The 25,714-nt window shown below is 37.7% G+C and overlaps 1 protein-coding gene across 14 annotated transcripts in view; it reads left to right on the top strand.

The window, feature by feature from the left end:
• The window catches only part of MAGI2 (membrane associated guanylate kinase, WW and PDZ domain containing 2), a 735,331-nt gene that overhangs the window by 498,595 nt on the left and 211,022 nt on the right, over nucleotides 1–25,714 (top strand). For all 14 annotated transcript variants that reach the window (XM_027679447.1, XM_027679440.1, XM_027679438.1 and 11 more), the window contains one exon: nucleotides 9,773–9,852. In XM_027679447.1, coding sequence (XP_027535248.1) covers nucleotides 9,773–9,852 — 80 coding nt within the window. The remainder of the gene's footprint in view (nucleotides 1–9,772; nucleotides 9,853–25,714) is intronic.

Here is a 25,714-nt window from a genome sequence, read left to right as displayed (position 1 = left end):
AAACCTATTTGTCTAACAACATCTCCCTGAACAGTAGTAAAGATTGTACTAGATTATTAAATAATAGATGAAAAACAAACATTTTTTAAAGTGTACATCACAATGAGTGGGAAAAAAAGTCACACTAGGCAGCATCTTTTATTGCTTTATTTGAGGCTCATGTGAATTGTGCCTTTAAACACTAAAGACTTCTAGCAGTAAAAGATCTCAAGTTCCAGGTTGTCACAGGTATACCCAAAGATCTTAGATTTCGTGACAGCATTTTCATTCATTCACCTCAAACTAACCTCTAAAATGTGTATGTGATCTCATTTATCAAAACTGCCATCAAAATAATATGGCAGATTTATGGTGAGAGAGGAAGTGACTTCATAAGAAGGAGGATAACTATCTGTAGACAGGATTATTTATTTGTTAATCAGTAATGGTTCAGTTAGCATTTTGTAAAGCACACAGGAAGGAATTTCCTCTCCTTTAAGGACTGCAAAAAAGAAATAAATATCATCTACCAGATTCACTGAACGATTCAGAGTGTGGTTGTATTTTAGAGCAAGTCTTGGTCTGTTTCTTCCTTTCTTTTCCTGTCTGACATAGGTGCCTGAACTTATGTTTACCTATTTTAGCAATCACAGGCAGAACAGGAAGAGCATCTCTTCTTGCAAAATAATAGTCACCACTGTTTTTCAGGAAGAGCTACTTAAGTACATTTCTTGGGCTGTTTCCATCCTCCCTTGCATATGAAACCCAATTTTCAAATACAGACACACACTACACAAATAGGACTCCATCTCATACATTCAGTTTCATTGAGAGCATATGCTAATGAGAACATGCAATAATTAACAGAATGTATATAAATTGGAATGCCATCAAAAAAACCTCCAGATCTGCTCCTTCTTTCCTACTTCAAATATGACTGATGAGTGTGATGTATTTTGGCATGCTTAAATAAATTATAACCATCACTGATTTTTAGTTTTTCCCTCTCCTATGGCTAAGGAAAGGCTGTGATTCCCCATAGCCTTCAGACTTCACCTTGCCAACAACTCTCAAACCACATACTAGAGACACAAGCTTCATGTTGTCCTCACAAAGTCAGCAGATGCAGACTGTTGGATCCCAGGCAATCGATGTTTGCTGTGTTGAATTGCAGTTTGCTGTGAATCCAGTGCAGTGCTGAAGGGAATAAAAAAGGACCAAGATACTCATTGCATCTTCCCTTATGTGCAGTCAGCCTTAAATGTGGCCCTCACCCAACTCTCCATTTCCATCCCATACATTATTACATTATAGACTGTCCTGTACAGTTGGCTAAACATCATAATACTTTTTTGTAAAAGGCAGGATTGGTTTTGTCTCTCTCTCTCCAGCCCTCTCTTCACCTATAGGCAGCAGAACTCTCTGGAAGGAGTGTGGGGCCAATAGGACATGAAACCAGGACGAGCTGCTCTTTGTTAAGCTAAGCCTTGATGAAGAGTCTCAAGGATGTTACATAGCCCATAACTAAAGCTATTTGACTCTATACTGTCCAAAACCTTATATAGTTTCCTTTGCTTATATCATATTAATAATTGTTTTCTTAGTGGAGAAAGGTCTAGAATAAAGTCAAACCTTTTTAGAACATCTTCAGGTCCAGAGAAGAGAAACAAGGCTGGTGAAGGGACTCAAGCACAGGTCCTATGAGAAGAGACTGAGGGAGCTGGGGTTGTTTAGCCTGGAGAAGAGGAGGCTCAGAGGAGACCTTATCACTCTCTACAACTCCCTGAAAGGAGATTGTAGCCAGGTGGATGTCGATCTCTTCTCCCAGGCAACCAGCAGTAGCACAAGAGGGCACAGTCTTAAGCTATGCCAGGGGAGGTTTAGGTTGGATATTAGGAAGAAATTTTTTACAGAGAGAGTGACCAGATATTGGAATGGGCTGCCCAGGGAAGTGGTGGATTCACCGTCCCTGGAGGTTTTTAAGATGAGATTGGATGTGGCACTTAGTGCCATCGTCTGGTAACCACGATGGTATTGGATCAAGGGTCAGACTTGATGATCTTGGAGGTCTTTTCCAACATGGTTGATTCTATGATTCCATGATCTTTAAAGGATCATATTTGTTGACTTGTGGTGATGATTTTTAGGAGAATATAGCCACCTGAGTTTTAACAAACCACTTTCCAGTACATCTTGCAGACATTCAGTCTCTTGCTACTTGAACACCTACTTCTCCAAACAGCATAGTCAGCATTGCCTTTTGGACCTGTTGCAGTATCTTTTTTAGTTGTTAGAGCTGCCTTTTTTTTCTTTCCTTTTTTTTTTTTTATAAGAGCACCATAAAAGACTGAAAAACAGCTATAAAAAAGTCCTTTGCCAAGGACTCTCCCCTTCACTGTAAAAAACAACCATTAAGTTTTTAAATACAACTGGTGCTATTTCAGGTGATATCTGAAAAGAAGTACAGCTACAAATTGGAAAAGTAAACTCCTGACCTAGTTTGTTTCTAAGAATATTGCTACTGACTTCAGTGGGATCAGTATTTCTTCATAGTAGTTTTTAAGGTAGGAAAGTGTTTTGACTTCAGGAACATTTATCCCAACATCTTGCTTACCTGAAGAACCATGATATATTTAGTTGTTCCTGGCTGCTCCATCAGTTCACCATCAGAAAGCAGGATATATTAGTTAAGCCTGGATACACCATTAAATTCGATAACTGTGTTTTGTACTAGAAGATACTATTAAAAGGTGGAAGCATACCCTTCTGCCTGCTCAAGATTGCAGATATGATTATAGATGTCTGTAGTTCTTTTCCCTTGTTTATATGTTGGATCGAATTTGTCCGTTTTGATCAGCATAACAAATCAGATTTCTAATGCTTTTTGGACTTCAATATGACATACAGTGGGACAGGCAACAGAAAAGATCCCTCTTTGTTTCTTTCTCCTGAGACCACTTCCTTGCCTCGTGGCAAATTAGTTAGGAATGGGGAGTTGGTAGAACCAGAAAGAATTGAATGCTGAATTCTTTCTTTTTCTCTTGCCTTTTGATGTTATAAAGACATTCTCAGTCTGTGCTAGTGGTGTATTGTCCCTTGCTCTTGCTGTTTTTATCTGTGCTGACGTCCAGGTCAAACTGCCAGCTCAACTCCTCTTGTCTTTCCTCACTTTCTTATTTCTTGTCTTTCCCCCAAAGGTCTCTGCTGCTCTGCTCTGCAGAATTCCTCTTCCAGCACGTTTCCTCTGATGTATTTAGTGTTGTTATAACTTTTCTCCTTTGTATTTATTGAACTAGAAGATTTAGCTCACCTGCCTTGCCATATAGCATTAGGTATCTAGTATAAACCAGTTGCCAAAACTCCTTCTGTGGTCACTGGAGAGAGATAATTACCTCCAGAGGCTGATTCATCCTGTACAAATACAAGGGCAGAATTAATTTGCAAAATTGTAGCTGCTTCTACCAGTAGAGATGTCCTCAGATATCCAAAACTATGTTTGCAGTTGTATGTAATTTGTGTCAAGAGAACACTTTTGAAGCAAATCTTCTGGTTGTCTTCACACACTGATTCAGTTCACGTTTCAGTGTACCCACACTGAATTACTTCCAGATGAAACTGAAAAGAAAGTTGATCTCTAGGAGTGCACTGAGTTGTTTACAGCCCTGGACCCCTGAACTCAGTCCATGAGACCAGATTTAAAATCAAACCAGTCTGAATTCCTTCTGATCTAAACCATGTCCATATCTAAATTGGCAATATCAGCAGAATTCGGAGTGAAACATTTACTGCTGACGACCCAGCATCCACAGCTTCTAGGTCTTGTCAGGTGCCATAGGCTGCATGCCTGTGAATGTAGTGCATTAACTGAGCTCCTGCTGTGTGTCTTCTGGTTTAAGTTCAAGTGAAAAGCTTACAGGTTTGGAGAATTCTCAGTATGAAAATGAAAATAACTGAGAGAGAGATTCACTTTGAAAGTGACCTCCTGATCTGAGCCAAAGCACCACTGTAGATGAATACTAATAGCCCAAGAATCTCCATGGTCATGACAGATATGACAGAACTCGTTAAAACCAGCACCCTTCTGGAGTAACAGCTGGAGGCCATTTGGGACGTGCCATAGCACACATTATGTCGCTAAGAGCATATGGTTAGTGGGTCCCACTGGAAGATAGGTAAGATAAATTATTCTATATAGATGCCTCTCCTTTGAATAGAGAGGAATCCTACATATTTAGCTGTGTAATTTCTGTAGTCACATGAGATGAAGCCCATTCTTTGTCAGAAATTAATTGTCTGACTCAAAGAGAATTAGTTCAACAGCAGAAATTACCATAGGAGACTTTAGGCATTTATATATTCCCTAAAAATCTTGTATAAGCATCTTCTGCTCCTGCGAATGCCTAGAGGTACCACGACTGTATTTGGACTGAGTACATAAGTGCTTATCTACTGCCCAAAGCTGTCTAAGATTCACAGGATAGACACTCCCAAACCCAGATCTCTTAAGGACCATGTACTCCGAGCACATCTAACAGACCAGCAGCAAGAAATGCAACACAAACTGGCAGCCATAGCTGCTGCCATGCAAACCATAGCCAGAGGACAACTTCCTTTTGTCTGTTCCTACATGTGTGCAAAAAATATAGGTAGCATCCCACAAAGGATGGATTGCAAAATTGCTGGTTTAATGCTCTGTCATCCTTTTCCCTCCACACACAAATTACTGGAAGATCATTACTGTGCTACTTGAAAAGCTCTGCAGATCTACAAATCTTCAGGATATGAAAAGGAGTTAGTATTTTAGAAGTCAGGGGGTCTATAGTGCATTGTGGTTTTCTGTCTCATATGCTCCCTTTGCTTGAGTTGTTGGATTGAGGACCAACTTAAATGTAATGTATTCACAATAAAAACCTGAACAAACCCATATGTTCTGTCTCCAACGACACTGAAGCAGCACATTGGTAAATACCCATTTTGAAATGCCTTTCACAATAACGTGCAAATTACAAACCTTATAAGACTCACAATTTAGAATAGGTTTGCAGTGCTTTCAAAAGGCATTAAGGCTATCCCTGTCAGTAACTACTTTCTATATTTCCTTCAAAAATGTTTCAAGAGATTGTCTGAAGGCTCTGTTAGTACAAGAAACTTTATTTGTCAAAATGCTTTAAACTGACAGATTGCTAACACAAATCCATTATATTCAAATCTTAAGTAAAATAATATACTAACAAATAATTACAATAAAAATACATTGTTAAATAAAAAAGCCACACTCCTAATGTTTTTTGCTTCCTAAAGATATGGAGGAATATCCAGTGAGATTCCCAGAGAGGCTTTGATGCTGGTACTTAGCTTCAGTGCTATTAACAGGGAGCAGAGGCATAACGAGTCTCTGTGAAGTCTTAAAAGAAAATCTGGAGAAGAACAAGAGGTTGAGTCAGGGTTTCTGGGAAGTGTTCTGAGCTTTCTTTCACTCTATTTAAACCAGTTGAAGAATATTTTTTCCACATACGTTTAAAATTGTCTGTAACTGATATCAGAAGACTCTAATTATGATAAACTATTTCTGCTAGGTGCAAGTACTAGGTGAAGAGCAAGGATTCAAGTTGGCTCAGCAATAGTTATTTGATTGACTTTTGCCTATAATATTAAGCTCCACTGCCTTACTGAGTGACCTTTTAAAAAAAAATTGCAATACACTTCAAGCCTATATACGGTTTCTATTTTGTGTATAGCAGGTAACAAATTAGGATGAATTTAAAAATGTTGTGGTGTTCCCATGCTCCACCTCCTTGAAGCAAGACCAAAGGGATCCTTCATTAACTGCTTTAAAAGTTTCCAAACTTTGGAATTTGCTCTTGATTTTAAGACAGATTCTAAGACATGAGTTGTTGATTTGCCAGTACTTCCCTCTTAGCTCAGTTGTCCTAGCTAGTAATCAAAATCATTGAAATTATATAATGATAGACTTTCTAAACTTGTCTTTAATGATAAGGTATAGTTATTGCTGAGTAATGAAGCATTGGCCAGTGGAAAATGCTGGTGGAGCCATAGCAGTATTTCTCACAGGACACTTTTGTTGCATCACTTCACTCTCATTCAGTCAATGACTACTGCACCAAATGCCTGTTAGAGCATTTACTCCACAACTGCTGCTGCTATTCATCTGCAATTCATTCATAACTAATCTGTAGATCCCCAGCCCCTTTTCCTTCTGGTCTGTCCATAAGACTTCCCAAATGGACACACATGATTAGACCTAGTGGAAAGGCAGGCAGGTTATGCCTCTACAGGGTTTTTAGTGCTTAAAAGCATTAAATATGCACAGCCTATCCAGTAGGTAGTTGTTAATGTTACTTTTGCTGGTGGTGTTAATTTGGCCAATTTCCTGTTCCTTCTGTCTTCTCTCCCATAGTTAAAGCTTTCCTATCAAGGCTTCTTTTAAATTATATTAAAAACCATTGAGGAGATAAATGTTGTCTCCCTTGAGCTTTTACAGATTCTAGTTCATTGCAGAGCTGAAGAGGGAATAGACAAAGCCTTGGGACACAGGGGAGGTGGTGTCGCTGCAGCCTACCCTAGGACATTCAGCAAGCCTTCTTCCTCACATCCCCAATGTGTCCTGCCTGTGTGGGGAAGATCTGCCACTCTTCTGTTTCTATAGCTGGCTAACCCCAATTCTAGTCCTTGCTTGAAGAGTGACGGGAGGTTACTGTGAACAACACTGCATAGCGTGAGCATGGCACTGTCATCATGTAGTCATGTCTGTCGTCCTCCTAGGAGTGTTTGTGTGTTGTGTACCTGGTTGCTAAGATGATCTAAGCAAACAGCACTATGTAGAGCATAAGTGGACATTGATGGTACTGTAGAGGTGTTAGAAAACAGGTGGGCATTGATTCTGCCTTCTTTGAAATCCTGTCTTCAGAGCAGAAAAAGATTTCTTACCCACTGGAGCACCTGTCTAGAAGCATGTGAAGTGCCATTGCAAGAGGCAGCATTTATGTTTAGTACACAGGATAAAGTGGAGAGGCAGGGCTAGGGAAAAGGGATGGATATGGGTAAGGAGGAGAGGGATGCATTTAAAAGGTACTTTGCTCCTTGAGTTATTTGTTATAGATAAAAGTTCTTGCGGATGAGTTTTGCTTTTACTAAGTAGCTGAGTGGGTTTGAGTGACAGCACCTAGAAGAGAAGATTCAGTGCTGAAAGAGCTGATGTAATGAAATATCATCTTCATTCTCTGAAATGTTGCTGCAAACTGAAGGATTGCTTGTCTTTTTGGAAGAGCTGTTGATTTTTTAGTTCATTTTCGGTTTTGTTTAGTATGGCCACAGTGCACAAAACTTGAATCAGTCTTGCTGGGTTTATGGAAGCCACATTTATGCTGGAGGAAATCATAACTGTTTGCTTGCTATTCTCAGTCTCAAAGAAAGCCTTGGAGGTTGCAGTTCAACTAATTCACATTTTTAAATATTGATACTGAATCTGGCTTGTTTCCAGTTTGGCACCCATCTTTACAGATATTTGAAAACTCATTTCTCAGGTCTATTCTGGAAGTGTCATAGGGGTTTTCAGGGCTGATGAATTGGTCTGTTCTGATGGATGGACTTAGAAGGAAAATACTGGCCAAGTGACTTGCAACAGTTGGCTTCTACTACTGCTGCTACCACTGGCTTGTTTGGTGGCTGTGTGCAGTAATTTCATGACTCCATGACTCCATTTTCTTACCTTTAAAATGGGGTTGATTATTTCCTTGTAAAATTCTTTGAGATTTGCTCTATACCACAGCAAACATTGCAAACAGTAGTCATATATATTACTCTTTTAAAGCCATAGGAAATATCTATGATTCTGATTTAGTCCCTGCAATCAGTGGGGGGCCCTAAAATAAGTCAGAATTAATAGCTGGGAGAGAGTGGCTGTTGTACAGACATGCCCACACTCCAGAGGTGCAACTGCAACTTCCACAGGTATGTCCAAACTTGCTCTGAGCTCTGTCACTGCTAATGGGGTACCCATGGTGGTATGGAGCTCAGCATGTGCTGCTGGATGCACCCAAATAGCTCAGTGGATGCCAGGGTGATGAGCCCACGCTGAGCTCCACACTGCTGCACTGACAGCATGTTGCCAGCATCTCCCCTAGTTAATTTAAAGCTAGCTCAAGTATGTCTGCACAAGCTGCAGTTAGACTGTGACTGCAGTATAAAAATGCACCCTACAGGAGACCACGGGCAGCCAGAGCTTCAGAGAAAGTGTCTTAGTTACACTAGCGATCAGGCACGGGCTGTTGGCATTGTTTCAAATTCCCCTTACCTTTGGCTCATCATTCTTCATACTCTGCAAATATATCTCTGCTCTCAAAGTAAGCAAAGGGCTTGTTTATCCTCCTTGCCTGTCATGAATGGTGTTCTATACTAGATAATACTTTAAAAAATAATTTAAATGTCTCAATTTTCATTTTAGTTGCCACTTTATCCACACATAACTCTCATCTACCTCTTTTTCCATCCAAAATGTGGAGGAAGCTTTAACATGGTGACAATAATGCTGAGAAGTAGGCACTATCACTCTATTTTTAGAGAGAGAGAGAGAAATTGAGGCAGAGGAAAATTTATCTGCCATGGAAGGCAAGGTGGGAGAAGGAACTGGTTCTATGCATTTAATTTTCCCTAGAGGAACCAGTGGTATTTGGATCACATGGACTGTATCAGTAACTCACCAACTGCCAATTGCATCCTAATCCACTTTTTGCCAGGTCCCGTTTTTGTACACCTTATACTAATGTTTATAAGAGAAGTCATAAGCACACTTTAAAATGACACAGCAAATTAATAATAAACTAAATAATTCAGAACTGTATGGAACAAGCTTCCTCCTAGGATGTATAAGATAAATAAAACATGGGTTAGAAGTGTCTCTGAATGATGGTATTGTAGGAAAGACATCTCGAAAAATCAAGGAATAATGATCACATCCTTTTCTGGTTTATAGTCTTCCTTTCTTAATATATTTACAATATGTGGCTTCAAATTTAATTGCTTATGAGCAAGGTACAAATTGAAAGTATCTGGTTTTAAGTCTCATTAGCTGCACTAAGTATCAATTCATTTGGCAAAATAATCTCCCAGAAAACAATTTGTGCCAGTTGAACGCTATTTGATGGCTGATTTCTCAAAGATCTATTCTGAGTAGAGAAAGGAGCCACATGATTCATTCAGCTTGTGCATATCTATTTTATCTCTATAGAAGGATTATATATGGAGAGATAAAGGTTTGTTAAACAAAGTATCATTAATCACCCTGTCCGGAAATGTAGACTTTGCAGGAGCATGCTGTAATTTGCATCACTTTTGCTATGCCTTGTCAGTGCTGCTGGTGAGAAATAACAAACCTGTATTTATGAAAAGGACAGATTTAAGATGAAAATAATTCTGTCCGAAAACTGTGATAATGGTACAGAATCCTGTCGCCTGCACTCGTTCAACGGGAGAACACTGTATTTGTAATAAATTCCTTTTGCTCTGGATGAGTTCTGCATTTTCAATGAGGTTAACTTGGCAACATTCTAGTTGATTTTAATAAAAATAGCTGCTTTGAGGACAGGGAGCTGAGGTTGCCAAATTTACAGCTGCCTTGCACAATTACTCTTACACCTCCTTCAGGGCTACTTAGAACCAGTAAGCAAATTAAGTGTATCGATTGCAATTTTGTTGGACTAACCCTTTTTTCGTAAGGAATAAACTTGATTCCTTTCAGTATGTGTCTGCTCAGAGTGATCTCTTTTCTTTTCAGCCATAACACAAAGACAACATCATGGCTGGATCCACGACTTGCGAAAAAGGCTAAACCTCCAGAAGAGTGCAAAGAAAATGGTAGGTGATTAAGTTTTCCTTGCTGCTCAGAGGGGATTTGCCTTTGTGTATGTCTCTCTTTCAGTTCTTACAAAAATCAGGCATTTGGGGGAATGATGAAAGGTGTTTAATTGCTGCTTTGGTTAGAAGCCATAAGTGATACCAGTTCTCAGTGTGCCATGTGTTTCTGCTTTTTATTCCCCTTTCTGATGCTATCCAAAGCTGAGGATCACAAGTGTGTTTTCTGCCTGTTGTGTGTGTGACTCCGGGACTGACCCTCTCCCTCATCTCCTACAGAGAACTTTGGTCTGCAGAACAGAATCCCTTTTCAGATTCTGAGCTTTTAATCTACAGGCGATTCAATGCATAAGGGAAACTAGCAGCACCGTGGGAATATGAATATTGTTTGATTTGTATTTAAAGGTACAGTGCTATGCTATTTAGTAGCCAATTTAAAAAAATAGTGTCTGATAAAACAGGGTGTGGGAGGGAGAAAAGAGATCAGTGTCTGTCAGAGTTCAAGGCTGGATTTGGGGGGTACTGCATTGTTAATGCCTTAAAATTTAAAAGCATATGTACTGTTGAGGATGCTTAAAGGAGCTGTAGCTGTTGTGCAGGAGAGATAACTATGTTGACAGATTCAGAGATATGAAATAATACAAATCATAAACTATCTTAGCTTTTGGTATAATTTCTAATTTTTGTCTGGTAAAGTTTATCAGTAATCAAAATCATTTAATAAAGTAAAAATAAAAATGTGTTGCAATAGATCTTTTTCTGATACGATTTTTTTTCATTGTTTTATAGTTTCACATCAGTTTGATTAGTCAGTTAAGAAGTAATGATTTCTAAAGACTGCTACTTATTTTATTGTTGTGAGATACAGAGTATTAAATGCATGCATGCTATGTGCATTAATTCAAAGCATTTAAAATATTTTAAGTGTATTAATAGTTTTTCATGTACAGCATCTGATTTATTTTAAATTTTGTAAAATATATGCATTTGGTTAATGTAAATACTATTAATAGAAAGAAAACTCAGGGCTGATAAAGAGGTCACTGAGGAGTCGCTGACTGTATGAATTGCAGGGTCAGTGCTTTGGTAAAAAATAGTCCTGGATTTTTTTTATAAATAGCTTTCTTTTCAAAGATTGCTATATTCAAAAAATCCCTTCATTTCAGCAGCAATTCTGACGTTCTCCTCTGACATCAGAAATTATATGTCTGAATGATTTTGTGATGCTTATTCTAGCACTGACAACACTAGCTCCCAGAGTAAATTCTACAGTGAATATAATAGAAGTATGGTACAGAAACAAAACAAGGGCATAGGAGTTTTGCTTTCTAAATCTCTCATGTTACTTGTATGAAGCTGTATTTTAGCCTGCTCCTTAAGAAATACTAGTGGGAAAAGCAGGAAAAAAATCCTCCAATATCTATGCAGTAACATATCAGAGTTACTTGGAGTATGTGTTGCTTTTTTTTCTCTTTTTTCTTTTTCTATTAGCTGTTGTATACTGAGATCACAACAAGCACTGAAATGTCAAAAAAAAAAAGTACCAAATTATCTGAAACAATTTAAAATTAAGATTGGTGCATTAAAGAAGAAGCATTATTTTGTAGTTATTTGACTACTGAATTATTGAATTACTACAGTATGCTGGGTCATGTTGTTCTTTTAAGATTGCTCAGCTCATTAATGCAAAGTACTTGGAGTGATGCATAAAAGACTTTAGGGAGAGATTTTCTATTCTTACAGGAATTGTTCTTGTAACATCCTCTCTTTTCTAAGGTTCTTGTGTTGTTTGAAAGTGTCGTTTGTCTTTTTTCTTAATCTAATACCTGCATAAGAAAAAGTTCTTAAAAATCACTGATATGCTTTAAAATGACTGTACCTTGCCATGGAGGTCCAACACCAGGGACTTTCCTATAGCACATGGGGATTTGGAGTTTTTGTTTAGATTTAATCTCATTCAAGAATTAATTTCAGCTACGGCTTGGTAGCTGTTTTATGCCAAACAGCTTTTCTGTTACACTTTGTGATTTATTCTGGCACATATTGATCAGAGATACAAAATTTTAGAAAGACGTTGATGTTTAGATAGGAAGTGATACTTACCTTGCTGCTTTATCGCTATCTGACTAACTTGTGCCTTTCATTGACATTCATTTTGTCACATCTGAAATTTGTATTAGTGAGATACATTATGACATCCTTATCACCTACCAGATTCTGATATCAGGTTTTTGTTGTGAACAACTCAACTTCTGTGTTCTTCTTTCAATGCAAATCCTGCCAAATCCTCCTTCTTCATTCTGCCACCAGCATGCAGCTTCCACACCAGACAGTGTCCACACAACGCACAATATCTGAGTCCTGATGCTCTGAGCTAGTGATATTGAGGGCCCCCTCTGCTCCAGGCATTTTCTGTCTTCCACTTTCAGCTCTTCCGTGCTCCTTTGCCAAATATGATTTCTTCATTATCTCTGGCTTCTGTATCTGCAAATCCCAGTGCTTGCTCATTTCCCTTTGCAAAATCTGAATCAACCTTCCAGCACATCCCTCCTCTTGAAAAATTTTCACATGCCTTTGCCAAGAGATTGACAAGCTCTACCGAGTGAAGCTTTCTTTACTTCCATGCTGTGGACTCTTTCTCTTTTCCTTTAATGACCCCCACTGCTCTAAATCCTTTTGTAGGTCAGGAGGTTTTAAGGCTGATCTTTTTTTCTGTCTCTCTCATGGAACTTATGTGTGAGTTTCAGCAAATTACTTTGACTTTTGCTCTGTCAGATCTACTCAAATGGCAGGTCTTTGAAGCAAGAACTGCCTCTTACGTTTGTATGGTGCCGATCTGAATTTCATAATATAATAAGCAGAAATAGCTGGCAATTCTTCAAAACCAGATGCAATTTTTTTACACATTTCTGATTTCCTCCAGAAAATCTTGATGTTAATAAAAATAATTGTGTTTTCTCTGCTGAAAATATGAATTATTTGGTTTTTTCTGAATTGAAATACTTCTTTTAAATGATTATTTTTTTCCACATCAAAATTAGTTAACCATTTTTTCTGTGTAGAGTACTACAGAAGTTATAGTTCTGCCCCTTCTGTTTCTGTGAACTAGATTCGCTGGTTGCTAAATTTTCTGTAAGGTCATATAACACAGCAGGCTCACAGGATTTGCATGATTACGGGTATATTATGTGAGTGGTCTTCCAACGGAGTATGTTCTTTGGGAGAGAATATGGAAAAGAATGACAAGTCCCATAAGGTAGTAAGAAATGTAGTTTAATGTTGACAGGCAGTTCAGCTGTAATGACATGAAATATCACAGGTTTTAGAAAGTTCACTTTTTGTTAAGAAATGTAGCGATTAATTTTTTCAAATTCTCTAATTCTTTTAAGGGAACTTTCATCCTGGAAAAAATATCAAAATTTTCTTCGATATCCAATTTGGAGATTAAACAGCTGTTGAAATTTTCTGTGATCAGATATGTCAAATTTCACTTATTTCCTTACTACATATTTTACTAATTTCATTACTAATCTGTCCCAGGCAGTAGTCACCCTCCCTTTTTTTTATGTCGGCCTCCTTTCTCCTATCTCTTAGTTTTCAAATACAAATAGGCCTACAACTATAAATAAAACTTTGATTTCACCTAGTGTTCATCTGTCATCTGTCTTTCCATCTCCTCTACACCCACCAACTTTACTGTAAAATATAGATGTTTATGTAGGGTGAACTAAGTTGCCTTTGTACTTCATTGACTGTGAATGTCAACTCTGCTTTGACAATTAGAGGTCACAGACACCTCATTCACATGTGAACACCGGTATGTAGACAGATTGCTGCATTTAGGTGTTTTCATCTGGCACTGAACCCCACCCTCTCATCACATTTTGTCAGGTTATGCTTTTCCCCCTTCCTGTAGCCATAGGCAATACCTTCTGATGCATTCACTGCCTTCAGTTCTTCAGAATTTGTCATTGGTCAGCCGATACTGCACTATGCTATAGTAAAACATATCAACCGTTTATATTTATGTTTTATACATGCATTTGACCATAAACATGCTGGTTTTATGGGTAAAGCATTACTTATTGATTCCCTGACACATATTTTCACTGGAAACCAAGTACCTTATATGGATATATACAAACGGTATCTTATATGGATACCGTTTGTGTTTTCTGATGCCTGCTAATGACAACTTGTAGCAGATAAGCACTTTTCTGTGAATAGGTTTTTATTTGATTGTAGTGGCCTTGAGTTTGAAAACAAATCTTTCAGCAGTCCAGGATACAAGGGGGTGTGGGACTTTTTGGCTTATTAGGATGTATTCATATCAGAGATTTACATGTGAAACTTGGACAGAACACTTCTATACATGGCCAGAGGAGGAAGTGGAATGAAGAGGAAGTGCCCTCGACTGTGTGAAAAAAGCACTAGCAAGACATCTTACAACTCCAGAGCAAGTCCATGTCTCTGTTGAAGGAAGGATCCCAATATGAACTGGGAGAGAAGGCTAGTGTTTGGATTTCATCTAGTGCCATGTGACCCTGAGCACTGTGTCTCTCAACATGGTATTCTGCTCATTGCTTCTGACAATTTTTTCTCTCGATGACTTGTAAAAAGCTTTATCTTCTCTTTTCTCTCTGCAAACGAGATTAGCCTGTACAGGCTAGAAAGTATCTGCTGAGGTTAGGGTATCTGTTGAAGATATATTTATCTTGCAATATATTTATCTTTGAGATACCTGTATCTCAGCTAAGTTTAGTTAAAAACTAACAGTAGACTCAGATTTTTACAGAGGAAAATGGTGAACAGTCAAACAGTACAAACCCATGAAATTCATTTCCCCAGGAAATCAAAGTAGAAAGAGATATCATCTTCAAAAAAGTAGTTTTTTATTCTTGATGAAAACAAGGACTCCTAAAATTATACAAGTTATGACTGATATATAATGCTATGTGCTAGTTACATTGTATGTTAAGTAGTACCATTTGTTCCACTATAGTTAAGGGTTTACCAGCATTACTATTTTAAACCTTGTTTCCAGGGAATTATATTTGCTGTTGGAAATACGTTGAGGAGAGTCTCTTTTTTAGACTTAGTACCCACGTAGCTTAATTCTTATCTTCAGATGCTAGAATGTTGTTGGTTATTAAATAGGTCATCATATGAAATAATACTTTTTATATAGAGTGAGACATGCCTATATACAAAGAGGTCATTACTTATTTTATTAGCAGTTTGTATGTGCATTTTTTCAAGAAAGCTGTCCTGGAGAATTTTAGCTTAATGCTAATTTATAACATGACAAAGCCAGAAATAAATAAGGACCACAGAAGAGTCTGTCTCTAACACAGTTTCTAGCCCATGGCAGCCATGCAATTCATAAAGATTTAGTTGGTCTGTGTTATCTTTCATTATTCCTGTTGGCATCAGTTAATAAAAAACAGCTGCTGACCACACTGAAAAAAAACCTTTCTGCCTATCCACCTGTCCATCTCACATGAAATTTCAGAAATACTTTAAATGGGTTTAACTCTTCTTCACTGAGGCCATTTGGAGGCTGGACTCTAAACCTTAGTTAATATTTTCCATGAAAAATAGGGAATCATTTTGTCTCAATACGGACATATTAAGTGATTTCAAATGGGAGGGGAAGCATTGTGCACAATCACGATGGGCAGGAGGTGGCCGAGGAATTGGACTCTCTCTGTGAAGGGACAAGGAAACAATTCCCCGTCACGGCTGATGTGGGCACCTAACCAGATACTTGCTGCAACAGCTGATATTTGGAGACCCAGTACCTTAAAGGGAATCCAGATCCTTGTGTTGGGAATTTATTTGCGGGCAGGATATCAAGTAAAAAGCAGCAAGCCAAAAAGCCTGCACAGTCAAGAGGGAGATCACTGAAGACAGAAAAGAGGAGAGGTTAATCACAAGCTTGCATCTTGAATTTTTATCTGTTCCAGAGCTTAGCAATATATTCAAGGCTCTGAAGTATTACATCCACCTAAGAGCCAGACTCTATCATCCTCTGTATCCTCTATTGAGGACCAGTCCACATAATATGTGTTTCTCAAATAAATGGGAGGGGGGGCCTATTTGTTTTATTTTAAAGCAAAAGATTCTACATTACAGCCTGGAAAAGATACCATCCTGCAAGTGAGAAAAAAGTTCCTCTGCCAGGTGGGGTGCAGAATATAATGTCAGATTAATCAATCCAGAGAGAAAAAGTGGAGAGCAACTCCAGAGCGCATCATAGAGCATGACACTGTCCCTTGACATTTTAAACCATCTCTTCTGGGATGGTTTGAGTTCCTGTGCCAAGGACTGTTGTTTTGATTTTTTTCCCAAGGGCAAATAAGCAATGCTTACAGAGTTCAGCTGAGAGTGCCAGGCACACATGAATAATTTTGCTGCAAACTTTGATACTGCTCTGCAAGCGCTTTTCAATTCAGACATCAAACCCCTTCCTCTTCCAGGCCTGAGTCACTTCTGAGTAGGGACTGCCCATCACACACTCTTGCCTGGTGGCTTTGTGATAGGAACAAATGACTAGGAATTAGGAAATGGATTGACAGACTACCAAATTCATTTGCAGTTTTGACTTAAATCCAGGTGTTTCCAGATGATAAGAATATTGCACCTTTAAATCACAGAGTTTTTACTTAGAACTCCCTTTTGCAGATTATTTACACCATTTTAAGTAGTATTTAATAAGTTTTGTAATGGAGCTGGCTTTACTTGTAATAATATTGATCACAATGAATTTTTTTCTGGTTTTTTTTTGACATATTGAACATATTTTTCTCAGCTTCCATTTTCAATTTTGGGTTAATTAAACTGTAACAAAATATCTTGAACTGTTACGACCTTTGGAAGGGCATTTCATGCTGGCAACACCATCTGGGCACTAATTGACCAAAAAAACCTTCCATGCCAAACTCACAATAATAATAATAAAAATAAGAAAGAGGTCACCTCATTAGAGTTTCTTCCTGGGAAGAAGACACTTCTCTGGACAACCTGGTTCAGTGACACAATTTAGAAGAGTAAGTTTTAGAAGTTTTAGAAGAGATAAGTTTTTAGACAAAATAGCTGTCCACTTGAACATACCTTGGCTGTCTATGCCCTGGGCAACCTCCTGGTGTCTCCCTGGGGGAACTCTAGCAGACAGTGCTTCCTTGGGTCACACTTATCAGTGTAAAAGATTAGTCCTTTAAACTGTAATGGACTAATAAGTATTACTTTGCTTTCAGAACCATTACAGTTTCTCACAGTCTCAGCCATAGAAATCCCTGTAGAGTGCTAATCTTAATCTTAAATAGAGTCCTTAATTGCAAGGACAAGAATGAATAGAAGTATAGGAAAAAAATTCTGATTTCCCCAATAATTCAACTAGGATTTGGCTCTGTTGCACTCACCGCTCCCACTGCTCACCCAGACTCTGCATTTAAAGTAGAGATGCCCAGGACGCAGAGGCATCCCACAGCTCCTTGCTGTCACAGCTCACAGCCTGCAAGGATCCCTTCCTCTGGAGGTATTGGCAGCTCATAGTAACTCTTTTAGCAACCTGAGTATTTTAAAGGTTGCTAAATGCAGGCTGAGGAAACTACTAACTTGTCCCGTGATCTTCGATGAGGCAAATCACATTCTAATTAGTTCATGATATTGTAAAAACAAATCACTTCAAGTTTTATGAAAGAGGGTCATGTAAACATACCTTTCATATGTCTGTGAAACTTATTTGCTTTTAAAATGCACTGAGATTCTCAGTTGAAAAAGGTCTTAGAGATAGGAACTATTTTTTGGTTAATGGCCCTTTCCACTCTAAGTCTTTATTATAACCTGTGTAACAAATGCCCACTATAACGAATGCAGCATGTTCATTAGTCATATAAGATATACTGAATAATACATTTTAAAACAGCAATATTGTTGACTGTTGACTATTATTTTATAAAACTTTTTCAAATTATAATTTAATTTCAGAATAAAATAAACACATTCACCAGTGATGTACCCCAAAACAGAGCCAGCAAACTGGAGCTAACATGATAGTACAGTTTCAACTACACTGCAAAAGAAAAGTGATCCGAGGCTACATGACCACTACAGAATGGCTGAGTTCCTGCCGGAGCTGCTGAAGCTCCTCACATCCAGTTTCTGATAGCATCTCTTTTTCATTTTGCTGCCAAGTTAACTGGCTAAGCTTAGGTAGTTTTCATCTGGAATGTGTAATGAAATTTAGAAAGGGAGGGAGAGAGATTTTGTAAACTCATCAGGAGAAACAGGGCCAGGGTTTTAACAATTCACATCTTAAACAAGCTATAAATTGGATTCCACTCACCACTGAAGCGAGTGGCAAAATTCTTATTGATTGCACAAAGTTGATTTTTGCCACTAAAATGCAAGCATTTTGTGGTATAAGAATAGAGGTGGCCTGAAATATTCCTACAAGGACCATTGATAGGATTGGTCCTACCTTTTCACACAGAAAAGAATTCACAGCACCACCTTTTTCAAAGATCACACTCGAAGTCTTGATGCCAGTAAAGAACAAAACGTTGAAATTCCTTTAAAATATAGTTTAATCATAGGTAGAAATCAGCACACATGATTTTCAATCCTATTCTCTCTCTAGCTTTAATCCTTCAACCCTTGACTTCTAAATGGCAATGAAGCGTGATATATTTAACAAAGAGGGTTTGTGGGATTATATTCATAACAATATGTCCAGTTACCTTCATTTTTGTTATTTTTCCTCCCTCTGACTTTTTTATGAAAGCTGTTGTTTTTAACAGTGATAATTAATGAAAAAGGAATCTCAAATCTTCTCTTTTAAAAAAATTATTCTTCATAATCACCTCATTTTGAATTTCATCCAGAAGGTCAGCAATTTCATCAAATTTGTAAGTTAAAAAACAATTCGGTGCTCTTTGTTGGAAAGTTTGCCTTCTTGCAGAGGCCTGTTGGGTATTTCCTGGCAATTATGTCAAAGTCAGTTGCTGACAGATAAGAACTAGGATGACTTGCTAAAATCTCTAATAACACTTGTTATTTTTCAGATAGTTTTAAAGGCAAAATATTTGTCATTTTCTCCCAACATCCTTAGATTACTCTTAGCTTACAATGCAATGCAATTACAGAGAAGTGAAGATGAATCCAAACTTTTCTGTACCTTTAGCAGTTGAGTGTCACAAACACAGTTGCCTCAGGATTTTGTCTTAATATTAACTGAATTCCTTATAATTACAACGACCATTTTCTTTTTATTTTTGCAATATGCTTTTAAAAAGGTTTGTTATTTTCTTTTTGTGACACCTGGGCTTTGATTTTAGCCTAAAATCTTCAGAGTGAGTGTTGGAGTCCCTGTTAAATAGAACTGGAAAATCCTGTCTGAGAAGAGGTATCCTGTATTTAGGATTTGACAGATAATGCAGTACTTTAAAAAGGCTCTGTCTTTCATGACTAATACCCTTCCAGACCCAGTGGTAGATAATCACTGTTTGTGGGACAGAAAGAAAAAAAAGTCTTGGTAACATTTAAAGATTTTGAGAAGTGTATCTGCCCGAGTGGGAGGAATCCACAGGCACTTGATATGTGGATTTCTATTGCAGAACCATTGGAAAGGGAGGAGCTGCGTTTTCAGAATTCATAGTAGAAGACTTTGGAATAAAATAAGTGGTTATAAAAGGTGGAAAGTATAAAAAGCAGAGATGTGGAAAACATGTTGTCAGCTATATAAAAAGAGTTTTGGATTTGTGATGCCTTTAAACATTAGAATTATTTCAACATAGCAAGGTGAGGAGGGAAAAATATCTCTAGATCTGAGGAAATCCTGCACCTTATAAAGATAGGAAAAAAGGAATGGTAAGACAAACAGGCAGGATTGTGGAATCCAGACAGGAAATGTTAGAATTTGTTTCTTTTAAACATCGAACCTTTGTAAGTAATTGCACTAAACAGAATACAGTAGAGTGTTTCATCAAAATAATAACTTCTGATTACACATTCTGGTGAAGTGTTGGATTTTTGTTGTCTGCGCAATTGTAAAAATCAGAAGGCCGTAAAAATGCGGAGTGATTCCAGATGAATGTAGTCACTTGGTATAAACAAACACAAATGAGCCTTACTCGCATATCAATATGTGTGTATTTCTGTAGCCATGCAGGCCAGATTCTGATAACTCCTGAGACTGGGAGGCTGCCCAGGGATCTTCCCTGTACAAAGATGGAACACCCAGTTCTTCCATTGAATCCTCTTCCTTCTGGTGTATGAAAGAGGAGGGAAAAGTCATATGAGAGGCAAAAAGTCATATCTTACTATCAAAACTGTTAACAATAGTGAGAACTAGCAACTTTATCTGGGAAATTATTTAGTCTAATAACATCTCACTATTGATAAGCTACACCTTTCCTGTACTGGCACTGCAGTGATAACATGGCTCTGCTTCACTTTGGAGGTAACTGAGAAGCTACAGCTTCTTTTGACTGCATAGCTAAATGTACTGGACATTGGGCTTTGTTTCAGTGTACTTTTGCTCAGATAGACTTTGAAAAATATGAAAAATGTTTTAGTTTTAGAAATTTTTGTTTCAGCTTTCAGCTCTGACGTTGCCATGAAAGACATGAGTTGCTTTGTCCAAAAGTTTTGCTGTTTTGGAAGGAGGAAACAGAGTTCAAGGGAGGGATTTATCTTTTTAAACTGCCTTTTTTCCTCTTACAATCGCAGCTGAATTTCTCTTATCTATTTTCTCTTAAGTAGTCCATGATTTTTCCTTTATACAAGAAAAATTTTTGCTTAGGGAATTTAGAATTGTAGTTTACCTTCTTTGTAACAGAATACTTACTTGAGGAAGCAAGGTTTTCCCTTACAGAGGAACACAATTCTGCATTTTTTACTCCTTTTACAAAATTTCAGTGACTCCAGTTTTCTTATGACAGAAATAGAAACATTTAATCCATATCTGAGATCCCTTCTATTCAAAAAAGCATCCAGAATAGCTGAATATCACTTTCATAATTAAACACTTCTAGAAATACTACAGCATTAGTTATGGTGATGTGCTGAATCTGAGTGTCTGCCACTGCTCTTGAAGGATGGAGCTCATGCTTTTCATACTAAGCCTTTTGCTCAACCACCAATTTATCTTCAACTTATGCCATTTTCTCAGAAATTGTCACCATTGCAAACAGGGTGAACAAAGTCAGATTTAGCTATTTTGGGACTGATACATTTTGTATACTCAGATATTCATCTTTTAAGGGTTTCTGTCTGGAATTGATCCCCTGGCTTCCTCCACTGGACTGGAAGAATTATTTAGTATCTCTCTGATTCAGCTGTGGAAGCAGGAAAGGTCTCCCATCATTGGTGGTTGGGGAGGGCAGGTGATTTTGTCGACTTTTCAGTCTCATCACTGCTTTTTCAGTAGGTTCAACAGAGACCATTAGGCTGCTGCAAATTGTAGCTCCATTAGTATTCATTGAACTTGCTATTTTTTTTTTCTGATGGTTCACTTTGCTCAAAGAGACAGCTATCTCCCTGTTTTTTACCTCTCGGTTCTCTGAGGTCACTTTCTGTGCCATTATATTTCTGCTTGGGCAATAGTCCCCACCACTGTGTGATTAATTTTGTCTCTTCACAACTGGAGAATATGCCTTTATTTGCAAGTTCTACATTAGTTGTACAAGACTGTACAGTGTTTCTCAGATGAGTACTGAAAAATGGTGTGGAAAGACCTTAGATTGTATGTCTCCCCAGCTTTTAAAGACATGACATATAATACCTGTTCACAACTTAGGGGACTTTTAAAGTCATTTCAGCTTTCTGTGGTTTATCTCCTTCTTGTCTCTTTTTCAAATCATTGAAGGATTATATCACCTTTACTTTCTCACCATCTTTCTGTTCTTGTGCTACCCTATGATGTCTGGTCTGGACATCTGCTAAGTGGTTTAGATTATTCATTAAATGTCGAGTTTAATTTTTCAGAAGTTAAATGGTGGTTTTGGACTTTTGTTGGTCTAGTGAAATGATCATGGAAAGTAGAACAATATTGCCTACTTGCTGCTTGCTACACTGATTGCTGCAATTTTTTGTTTAAAAAATTCCCAATTGTAGCTACAATATATCTATTAACATGTAAATTTCTATAAATAAAACAAACAGATTTATTATGTGTTTTAAAAAGCCCAAATAAAGTCTCAGTTAGCAAAAGGTGATGGGGGACTTCTTCAAAACCCACTGAATGGCTTCTGTTGAAATCCACTGAAGAGCATAGGATTAGGTGGAAAGACACGACTTCTATAAGAAGGAGGATTTGCCTTTTTATCAGTGTAAGCTCCCATCATTGAAGGGTTCCCTATTCAGATGAGGAGTGTGCTTTTTGAGATTTTGTTTATGCAACACCAAATGTTGTAATTGTGTCTTACCGAATATTCTTTCCAGAGAGAACAATGTTATTCTGGTGGCGGTGCAGTCCCCATTTAAATTTTGTGTTGAAACAGTGTTTATTCTGGATTGTTTATTCCTTTGTGATACATTTTCCTTCTCTCACTTCTAATTGTTTTTGAATGACTGTGGCAGCGGTCAGTGACAATTAATGACTGATAGGCAAATCGCATGAGTGCTGGCCTTCTTCTCATGATTACCAGGACACTTAGAAAATAAAATCAATGCCATCAATCCCCCCCTCCTTTGATAAACTTCTCTGCCAGTCATCATTTCTAATGTGTTTCCTTCATTTGTTCCTGAGGTTCACAAAAATGTAGTAACTTTTTCTCCCTTTGGAATATTTTTTATCAATCTATCAGATTTTTTTGTTACATAGTTCATAATCTAAGAAACAGACATAATGGCAGATTCTCATTTGTTTTCTGGGATAGTTAATGTGCTCCACTATTGACATAGTAATTAAGTTAGGTGTTGTTGTTACAAATGCAGAAGGCTTTGAAAAATCAATAAGAAAAAATTTTAAATGTTTGTCTGGTGAAAAGGTGGAGCTGATATTTATGTAATGTCCTTCTTTGCAAAAGAAAACCTGTGTCGTCAAAAAGAAGGCTTGCATTAAAAAGTTAATTGTACTGTATGTTCCTGTTGCATGGACAGTGTTATACAGAGGTAGTGAATTTGCACATACTTCAGAGTGCGTTCACTGTTATTAGTGTGGTTGCTTTAATACTTATACTTGGGGCAATAATGAGGGCGTGCTCATCTCATGTCCCATTGACCTGATCTGGCTGTTTCTACCATTCTAATCACCATAACTTCTGAGCCACCAGTTCTGTGTGTTGCTCTTCTGCTCTCCTTAGGTATGCAGATCTCCCACTGATGTTGCTGTAGGGAGCTATGGAAGAAAAGGGGAATATCGATATTCATTAGTATCATGTACAACTGAGAGATGTTTGAACTGGGAATATTGCCCTTCAGCTTCTGCTGTTGTACGCTGCCTTTCATATGACTCAATGCCCATCAGCTGAGATTTTGTACAGACTTGAATTTGAAGTTGAAATAGTGCCACTGTGGATTTGATCCTTCTGAGAACTGAGTCCCAGCATATATTTTTTAAACATTATGTGTAACCAAATGCTGGTTCAGCTTTGCATATATTCATACACACAGAATTTTGCAACACCAAGCAAAGCAAGATAAGCTCTAAACTGGTTGAAAGAATTGTGGATTTCTTCTTGAGTTTCTCCTTCTGTGTAATGTATTCCCAACACTGTAAATCTTTGAGTTTAATGCCAAAGATATATTTTCTCTGCAAATTTTAAACATTGCCTTTGGGAATTGCTCATCAAAGCAGTTGAACTAAAAGGATAACTGTGATCAGGTGTTTCTAGGCTGCGTAGTTCATACAATGTGGATTTTTGTCATGCTGTGATGAGAGTCCCTGATGACAGATGAGAAATTTTTTGCTATTGTTAAAATTAAAATCATGTATGGCTACCTCAGCTTAAGTTTTACAGAATGTTGTTCGTGTGATGGGCTTTATCATAGTTTTAAGTTGTGTTTTTCTTTGTAAAGTGCTTTGACATAGTTTTTTTTTTCTTGGAAGATGAGGGAAGACAATTTCCTTGAACCTTCAGCACCAGAACAATGCTCTAGGATTGTCTAAAAGCAACTCTATAAATTGCAGTTCTTTCAAGCATATTCAATGTTGGTTTTTTTCATGGACTGGGAGCAGAACTGGGAAAGTATAGTCCTACAAAAACTTTTATTATGTAAGTGGCTTATGAACTGTAGAAGTCGTTTTGGTCTAAACTTATGTGTGATATTTGACCAGAAAAAATAGAGATATCCTTAATTTGAAAGTGGCTTTTATTCCTGGACAAATGAACTATGGTTTTCTTTCTATTTTAGCAACTTTCCAAGTTGTTTTTAAAAATAATGCATTAGGGGGTTTTTTTGGTTTTGTTTTTTTGGTTTTTTTTCTACATTAGCATCTTAGAATTGAATTAGAAACAATTCTGGATCTTTTTTTTATTGTGATTCGGTAGCTGAAGGAAAGTTGGATCTTGTGCTGAATAAAGATAAATTCCTATTTTGCACATAGTGAGGACACCGTAGTAAGAGCATCAGATCTGTTTTACTGGTTCAGAATAGCTCTCTGTCTTACCTGTGTCCTGTCTTTAAGTACTGCTTGGAGCAAATGGCTGAGGAAAGACTACGAGAAACAAAGCAGACATAATCTTGTCCGTCTTGCACCTTCCTACTTCTTACATAATCTCTGAGCTGTCAGTGGTCTAAGAATCATTGCGCTCTAACTATCCTTTATAAATTAGTCTAATTCCTTTTTAGGGCCATTTAACCTTTTCCAGCCTCTGGGAAGGGTTTCATATACCATTATCATATCCCTTTATGTGATATTTCTCCAGGAGGAGAATCCTAGTCCACGAAATCTCCCATTGGTAAACTAGGTTTTTCACATCGCTGATGACATTGCCTGTCCCCCCCTGCACCTCTGTGGGTTCTGCTACCTGCTTTTTGGGTTGAATGACCAGAACTACACACAGTACTTGGAACGTGATTGCACTGTTGACGGCATAATGATGTTTCGTTTTTTAGCATCAGTTTCTTCCCTGAGATTGCTAACATTCTGTTTGCTTTTTGAATACCCCTGGGCTTAAGCTGGTGTCTTGAAGATCTTTTCCCTAAGTGGTAATAATTACTTTAGAGCCCATCATTACCTATATGTGTGTATGCACAGTTAGCATTATTTTTCCCTTTGTGCATTTCTTCGCATTTATGGAGATTAAAATTAATCATCGATTTTAACACACAGTATTACACAGTATTCTTCAGGTTCTCACAAGCAGTTTTAATGTGATTATCTGGAATGAGCTTTCAGAGTCTTTCATCAATATCTCAGAATCAGGAAAGTGACTTCAGAATCACAAGATCTTGAGAAGCAATGTATGGCAATTTTTATTTACCTTCTTTTTCTTGATCCCTTAAGATGATTATTTGCGTAATTTTATCCACCAGTAAAATGGAGTAAAACCATGCTAGAAAAGCCAGAAAGAGAGTTAATACAATCATCTTGTTTCTGAAATGATGGCTTTAGGAATGCATGGTAACAGCAGCTCAATTTAAATAGCCGAATTTAACGAATTTAAACTCCACAGAAATTAAACCAGCTGGACCAACTTACCAATGGAAAAGTGGGATATTGAAATCCAGAACTCGACATGGACTCTCTGTATCTGTAGACCCTTCAAGGGGTGTTTTGGCTCACCCGTACCTTTTATGCTAAATCAGGTGGATTTTCCTTCTGACAATCCAGTCCTCCCAGGCATGTAAAGGGAGTCACTGGGGATTGACCCTGAATGAGAGTGATGTGGAGGTCTTTGAAGTAGGTGAGATGCTT

The sequence above is a fragment of the Neopelma chrysocephalum genome, unplaced genomic scaffold, assembly GCF_003984885.1.
Source record: "Neopelma chrysocephalum unplaced genomic scaffold, ASM398488v2 Primary Assembly neopelma1_45, whole genome shotgun sequence".
In the NCBI taxonomy this organism is placed as follows: domain Eukaryota; kingdom Metazoa; phylum Chordata; class Aves; order Passeriformes; family Pipridae; genus Neopelma; species Neopelma chrysocephalum.
This window is presented reverse-complemented; position numbering and strand designations above follow the sequence as displayed.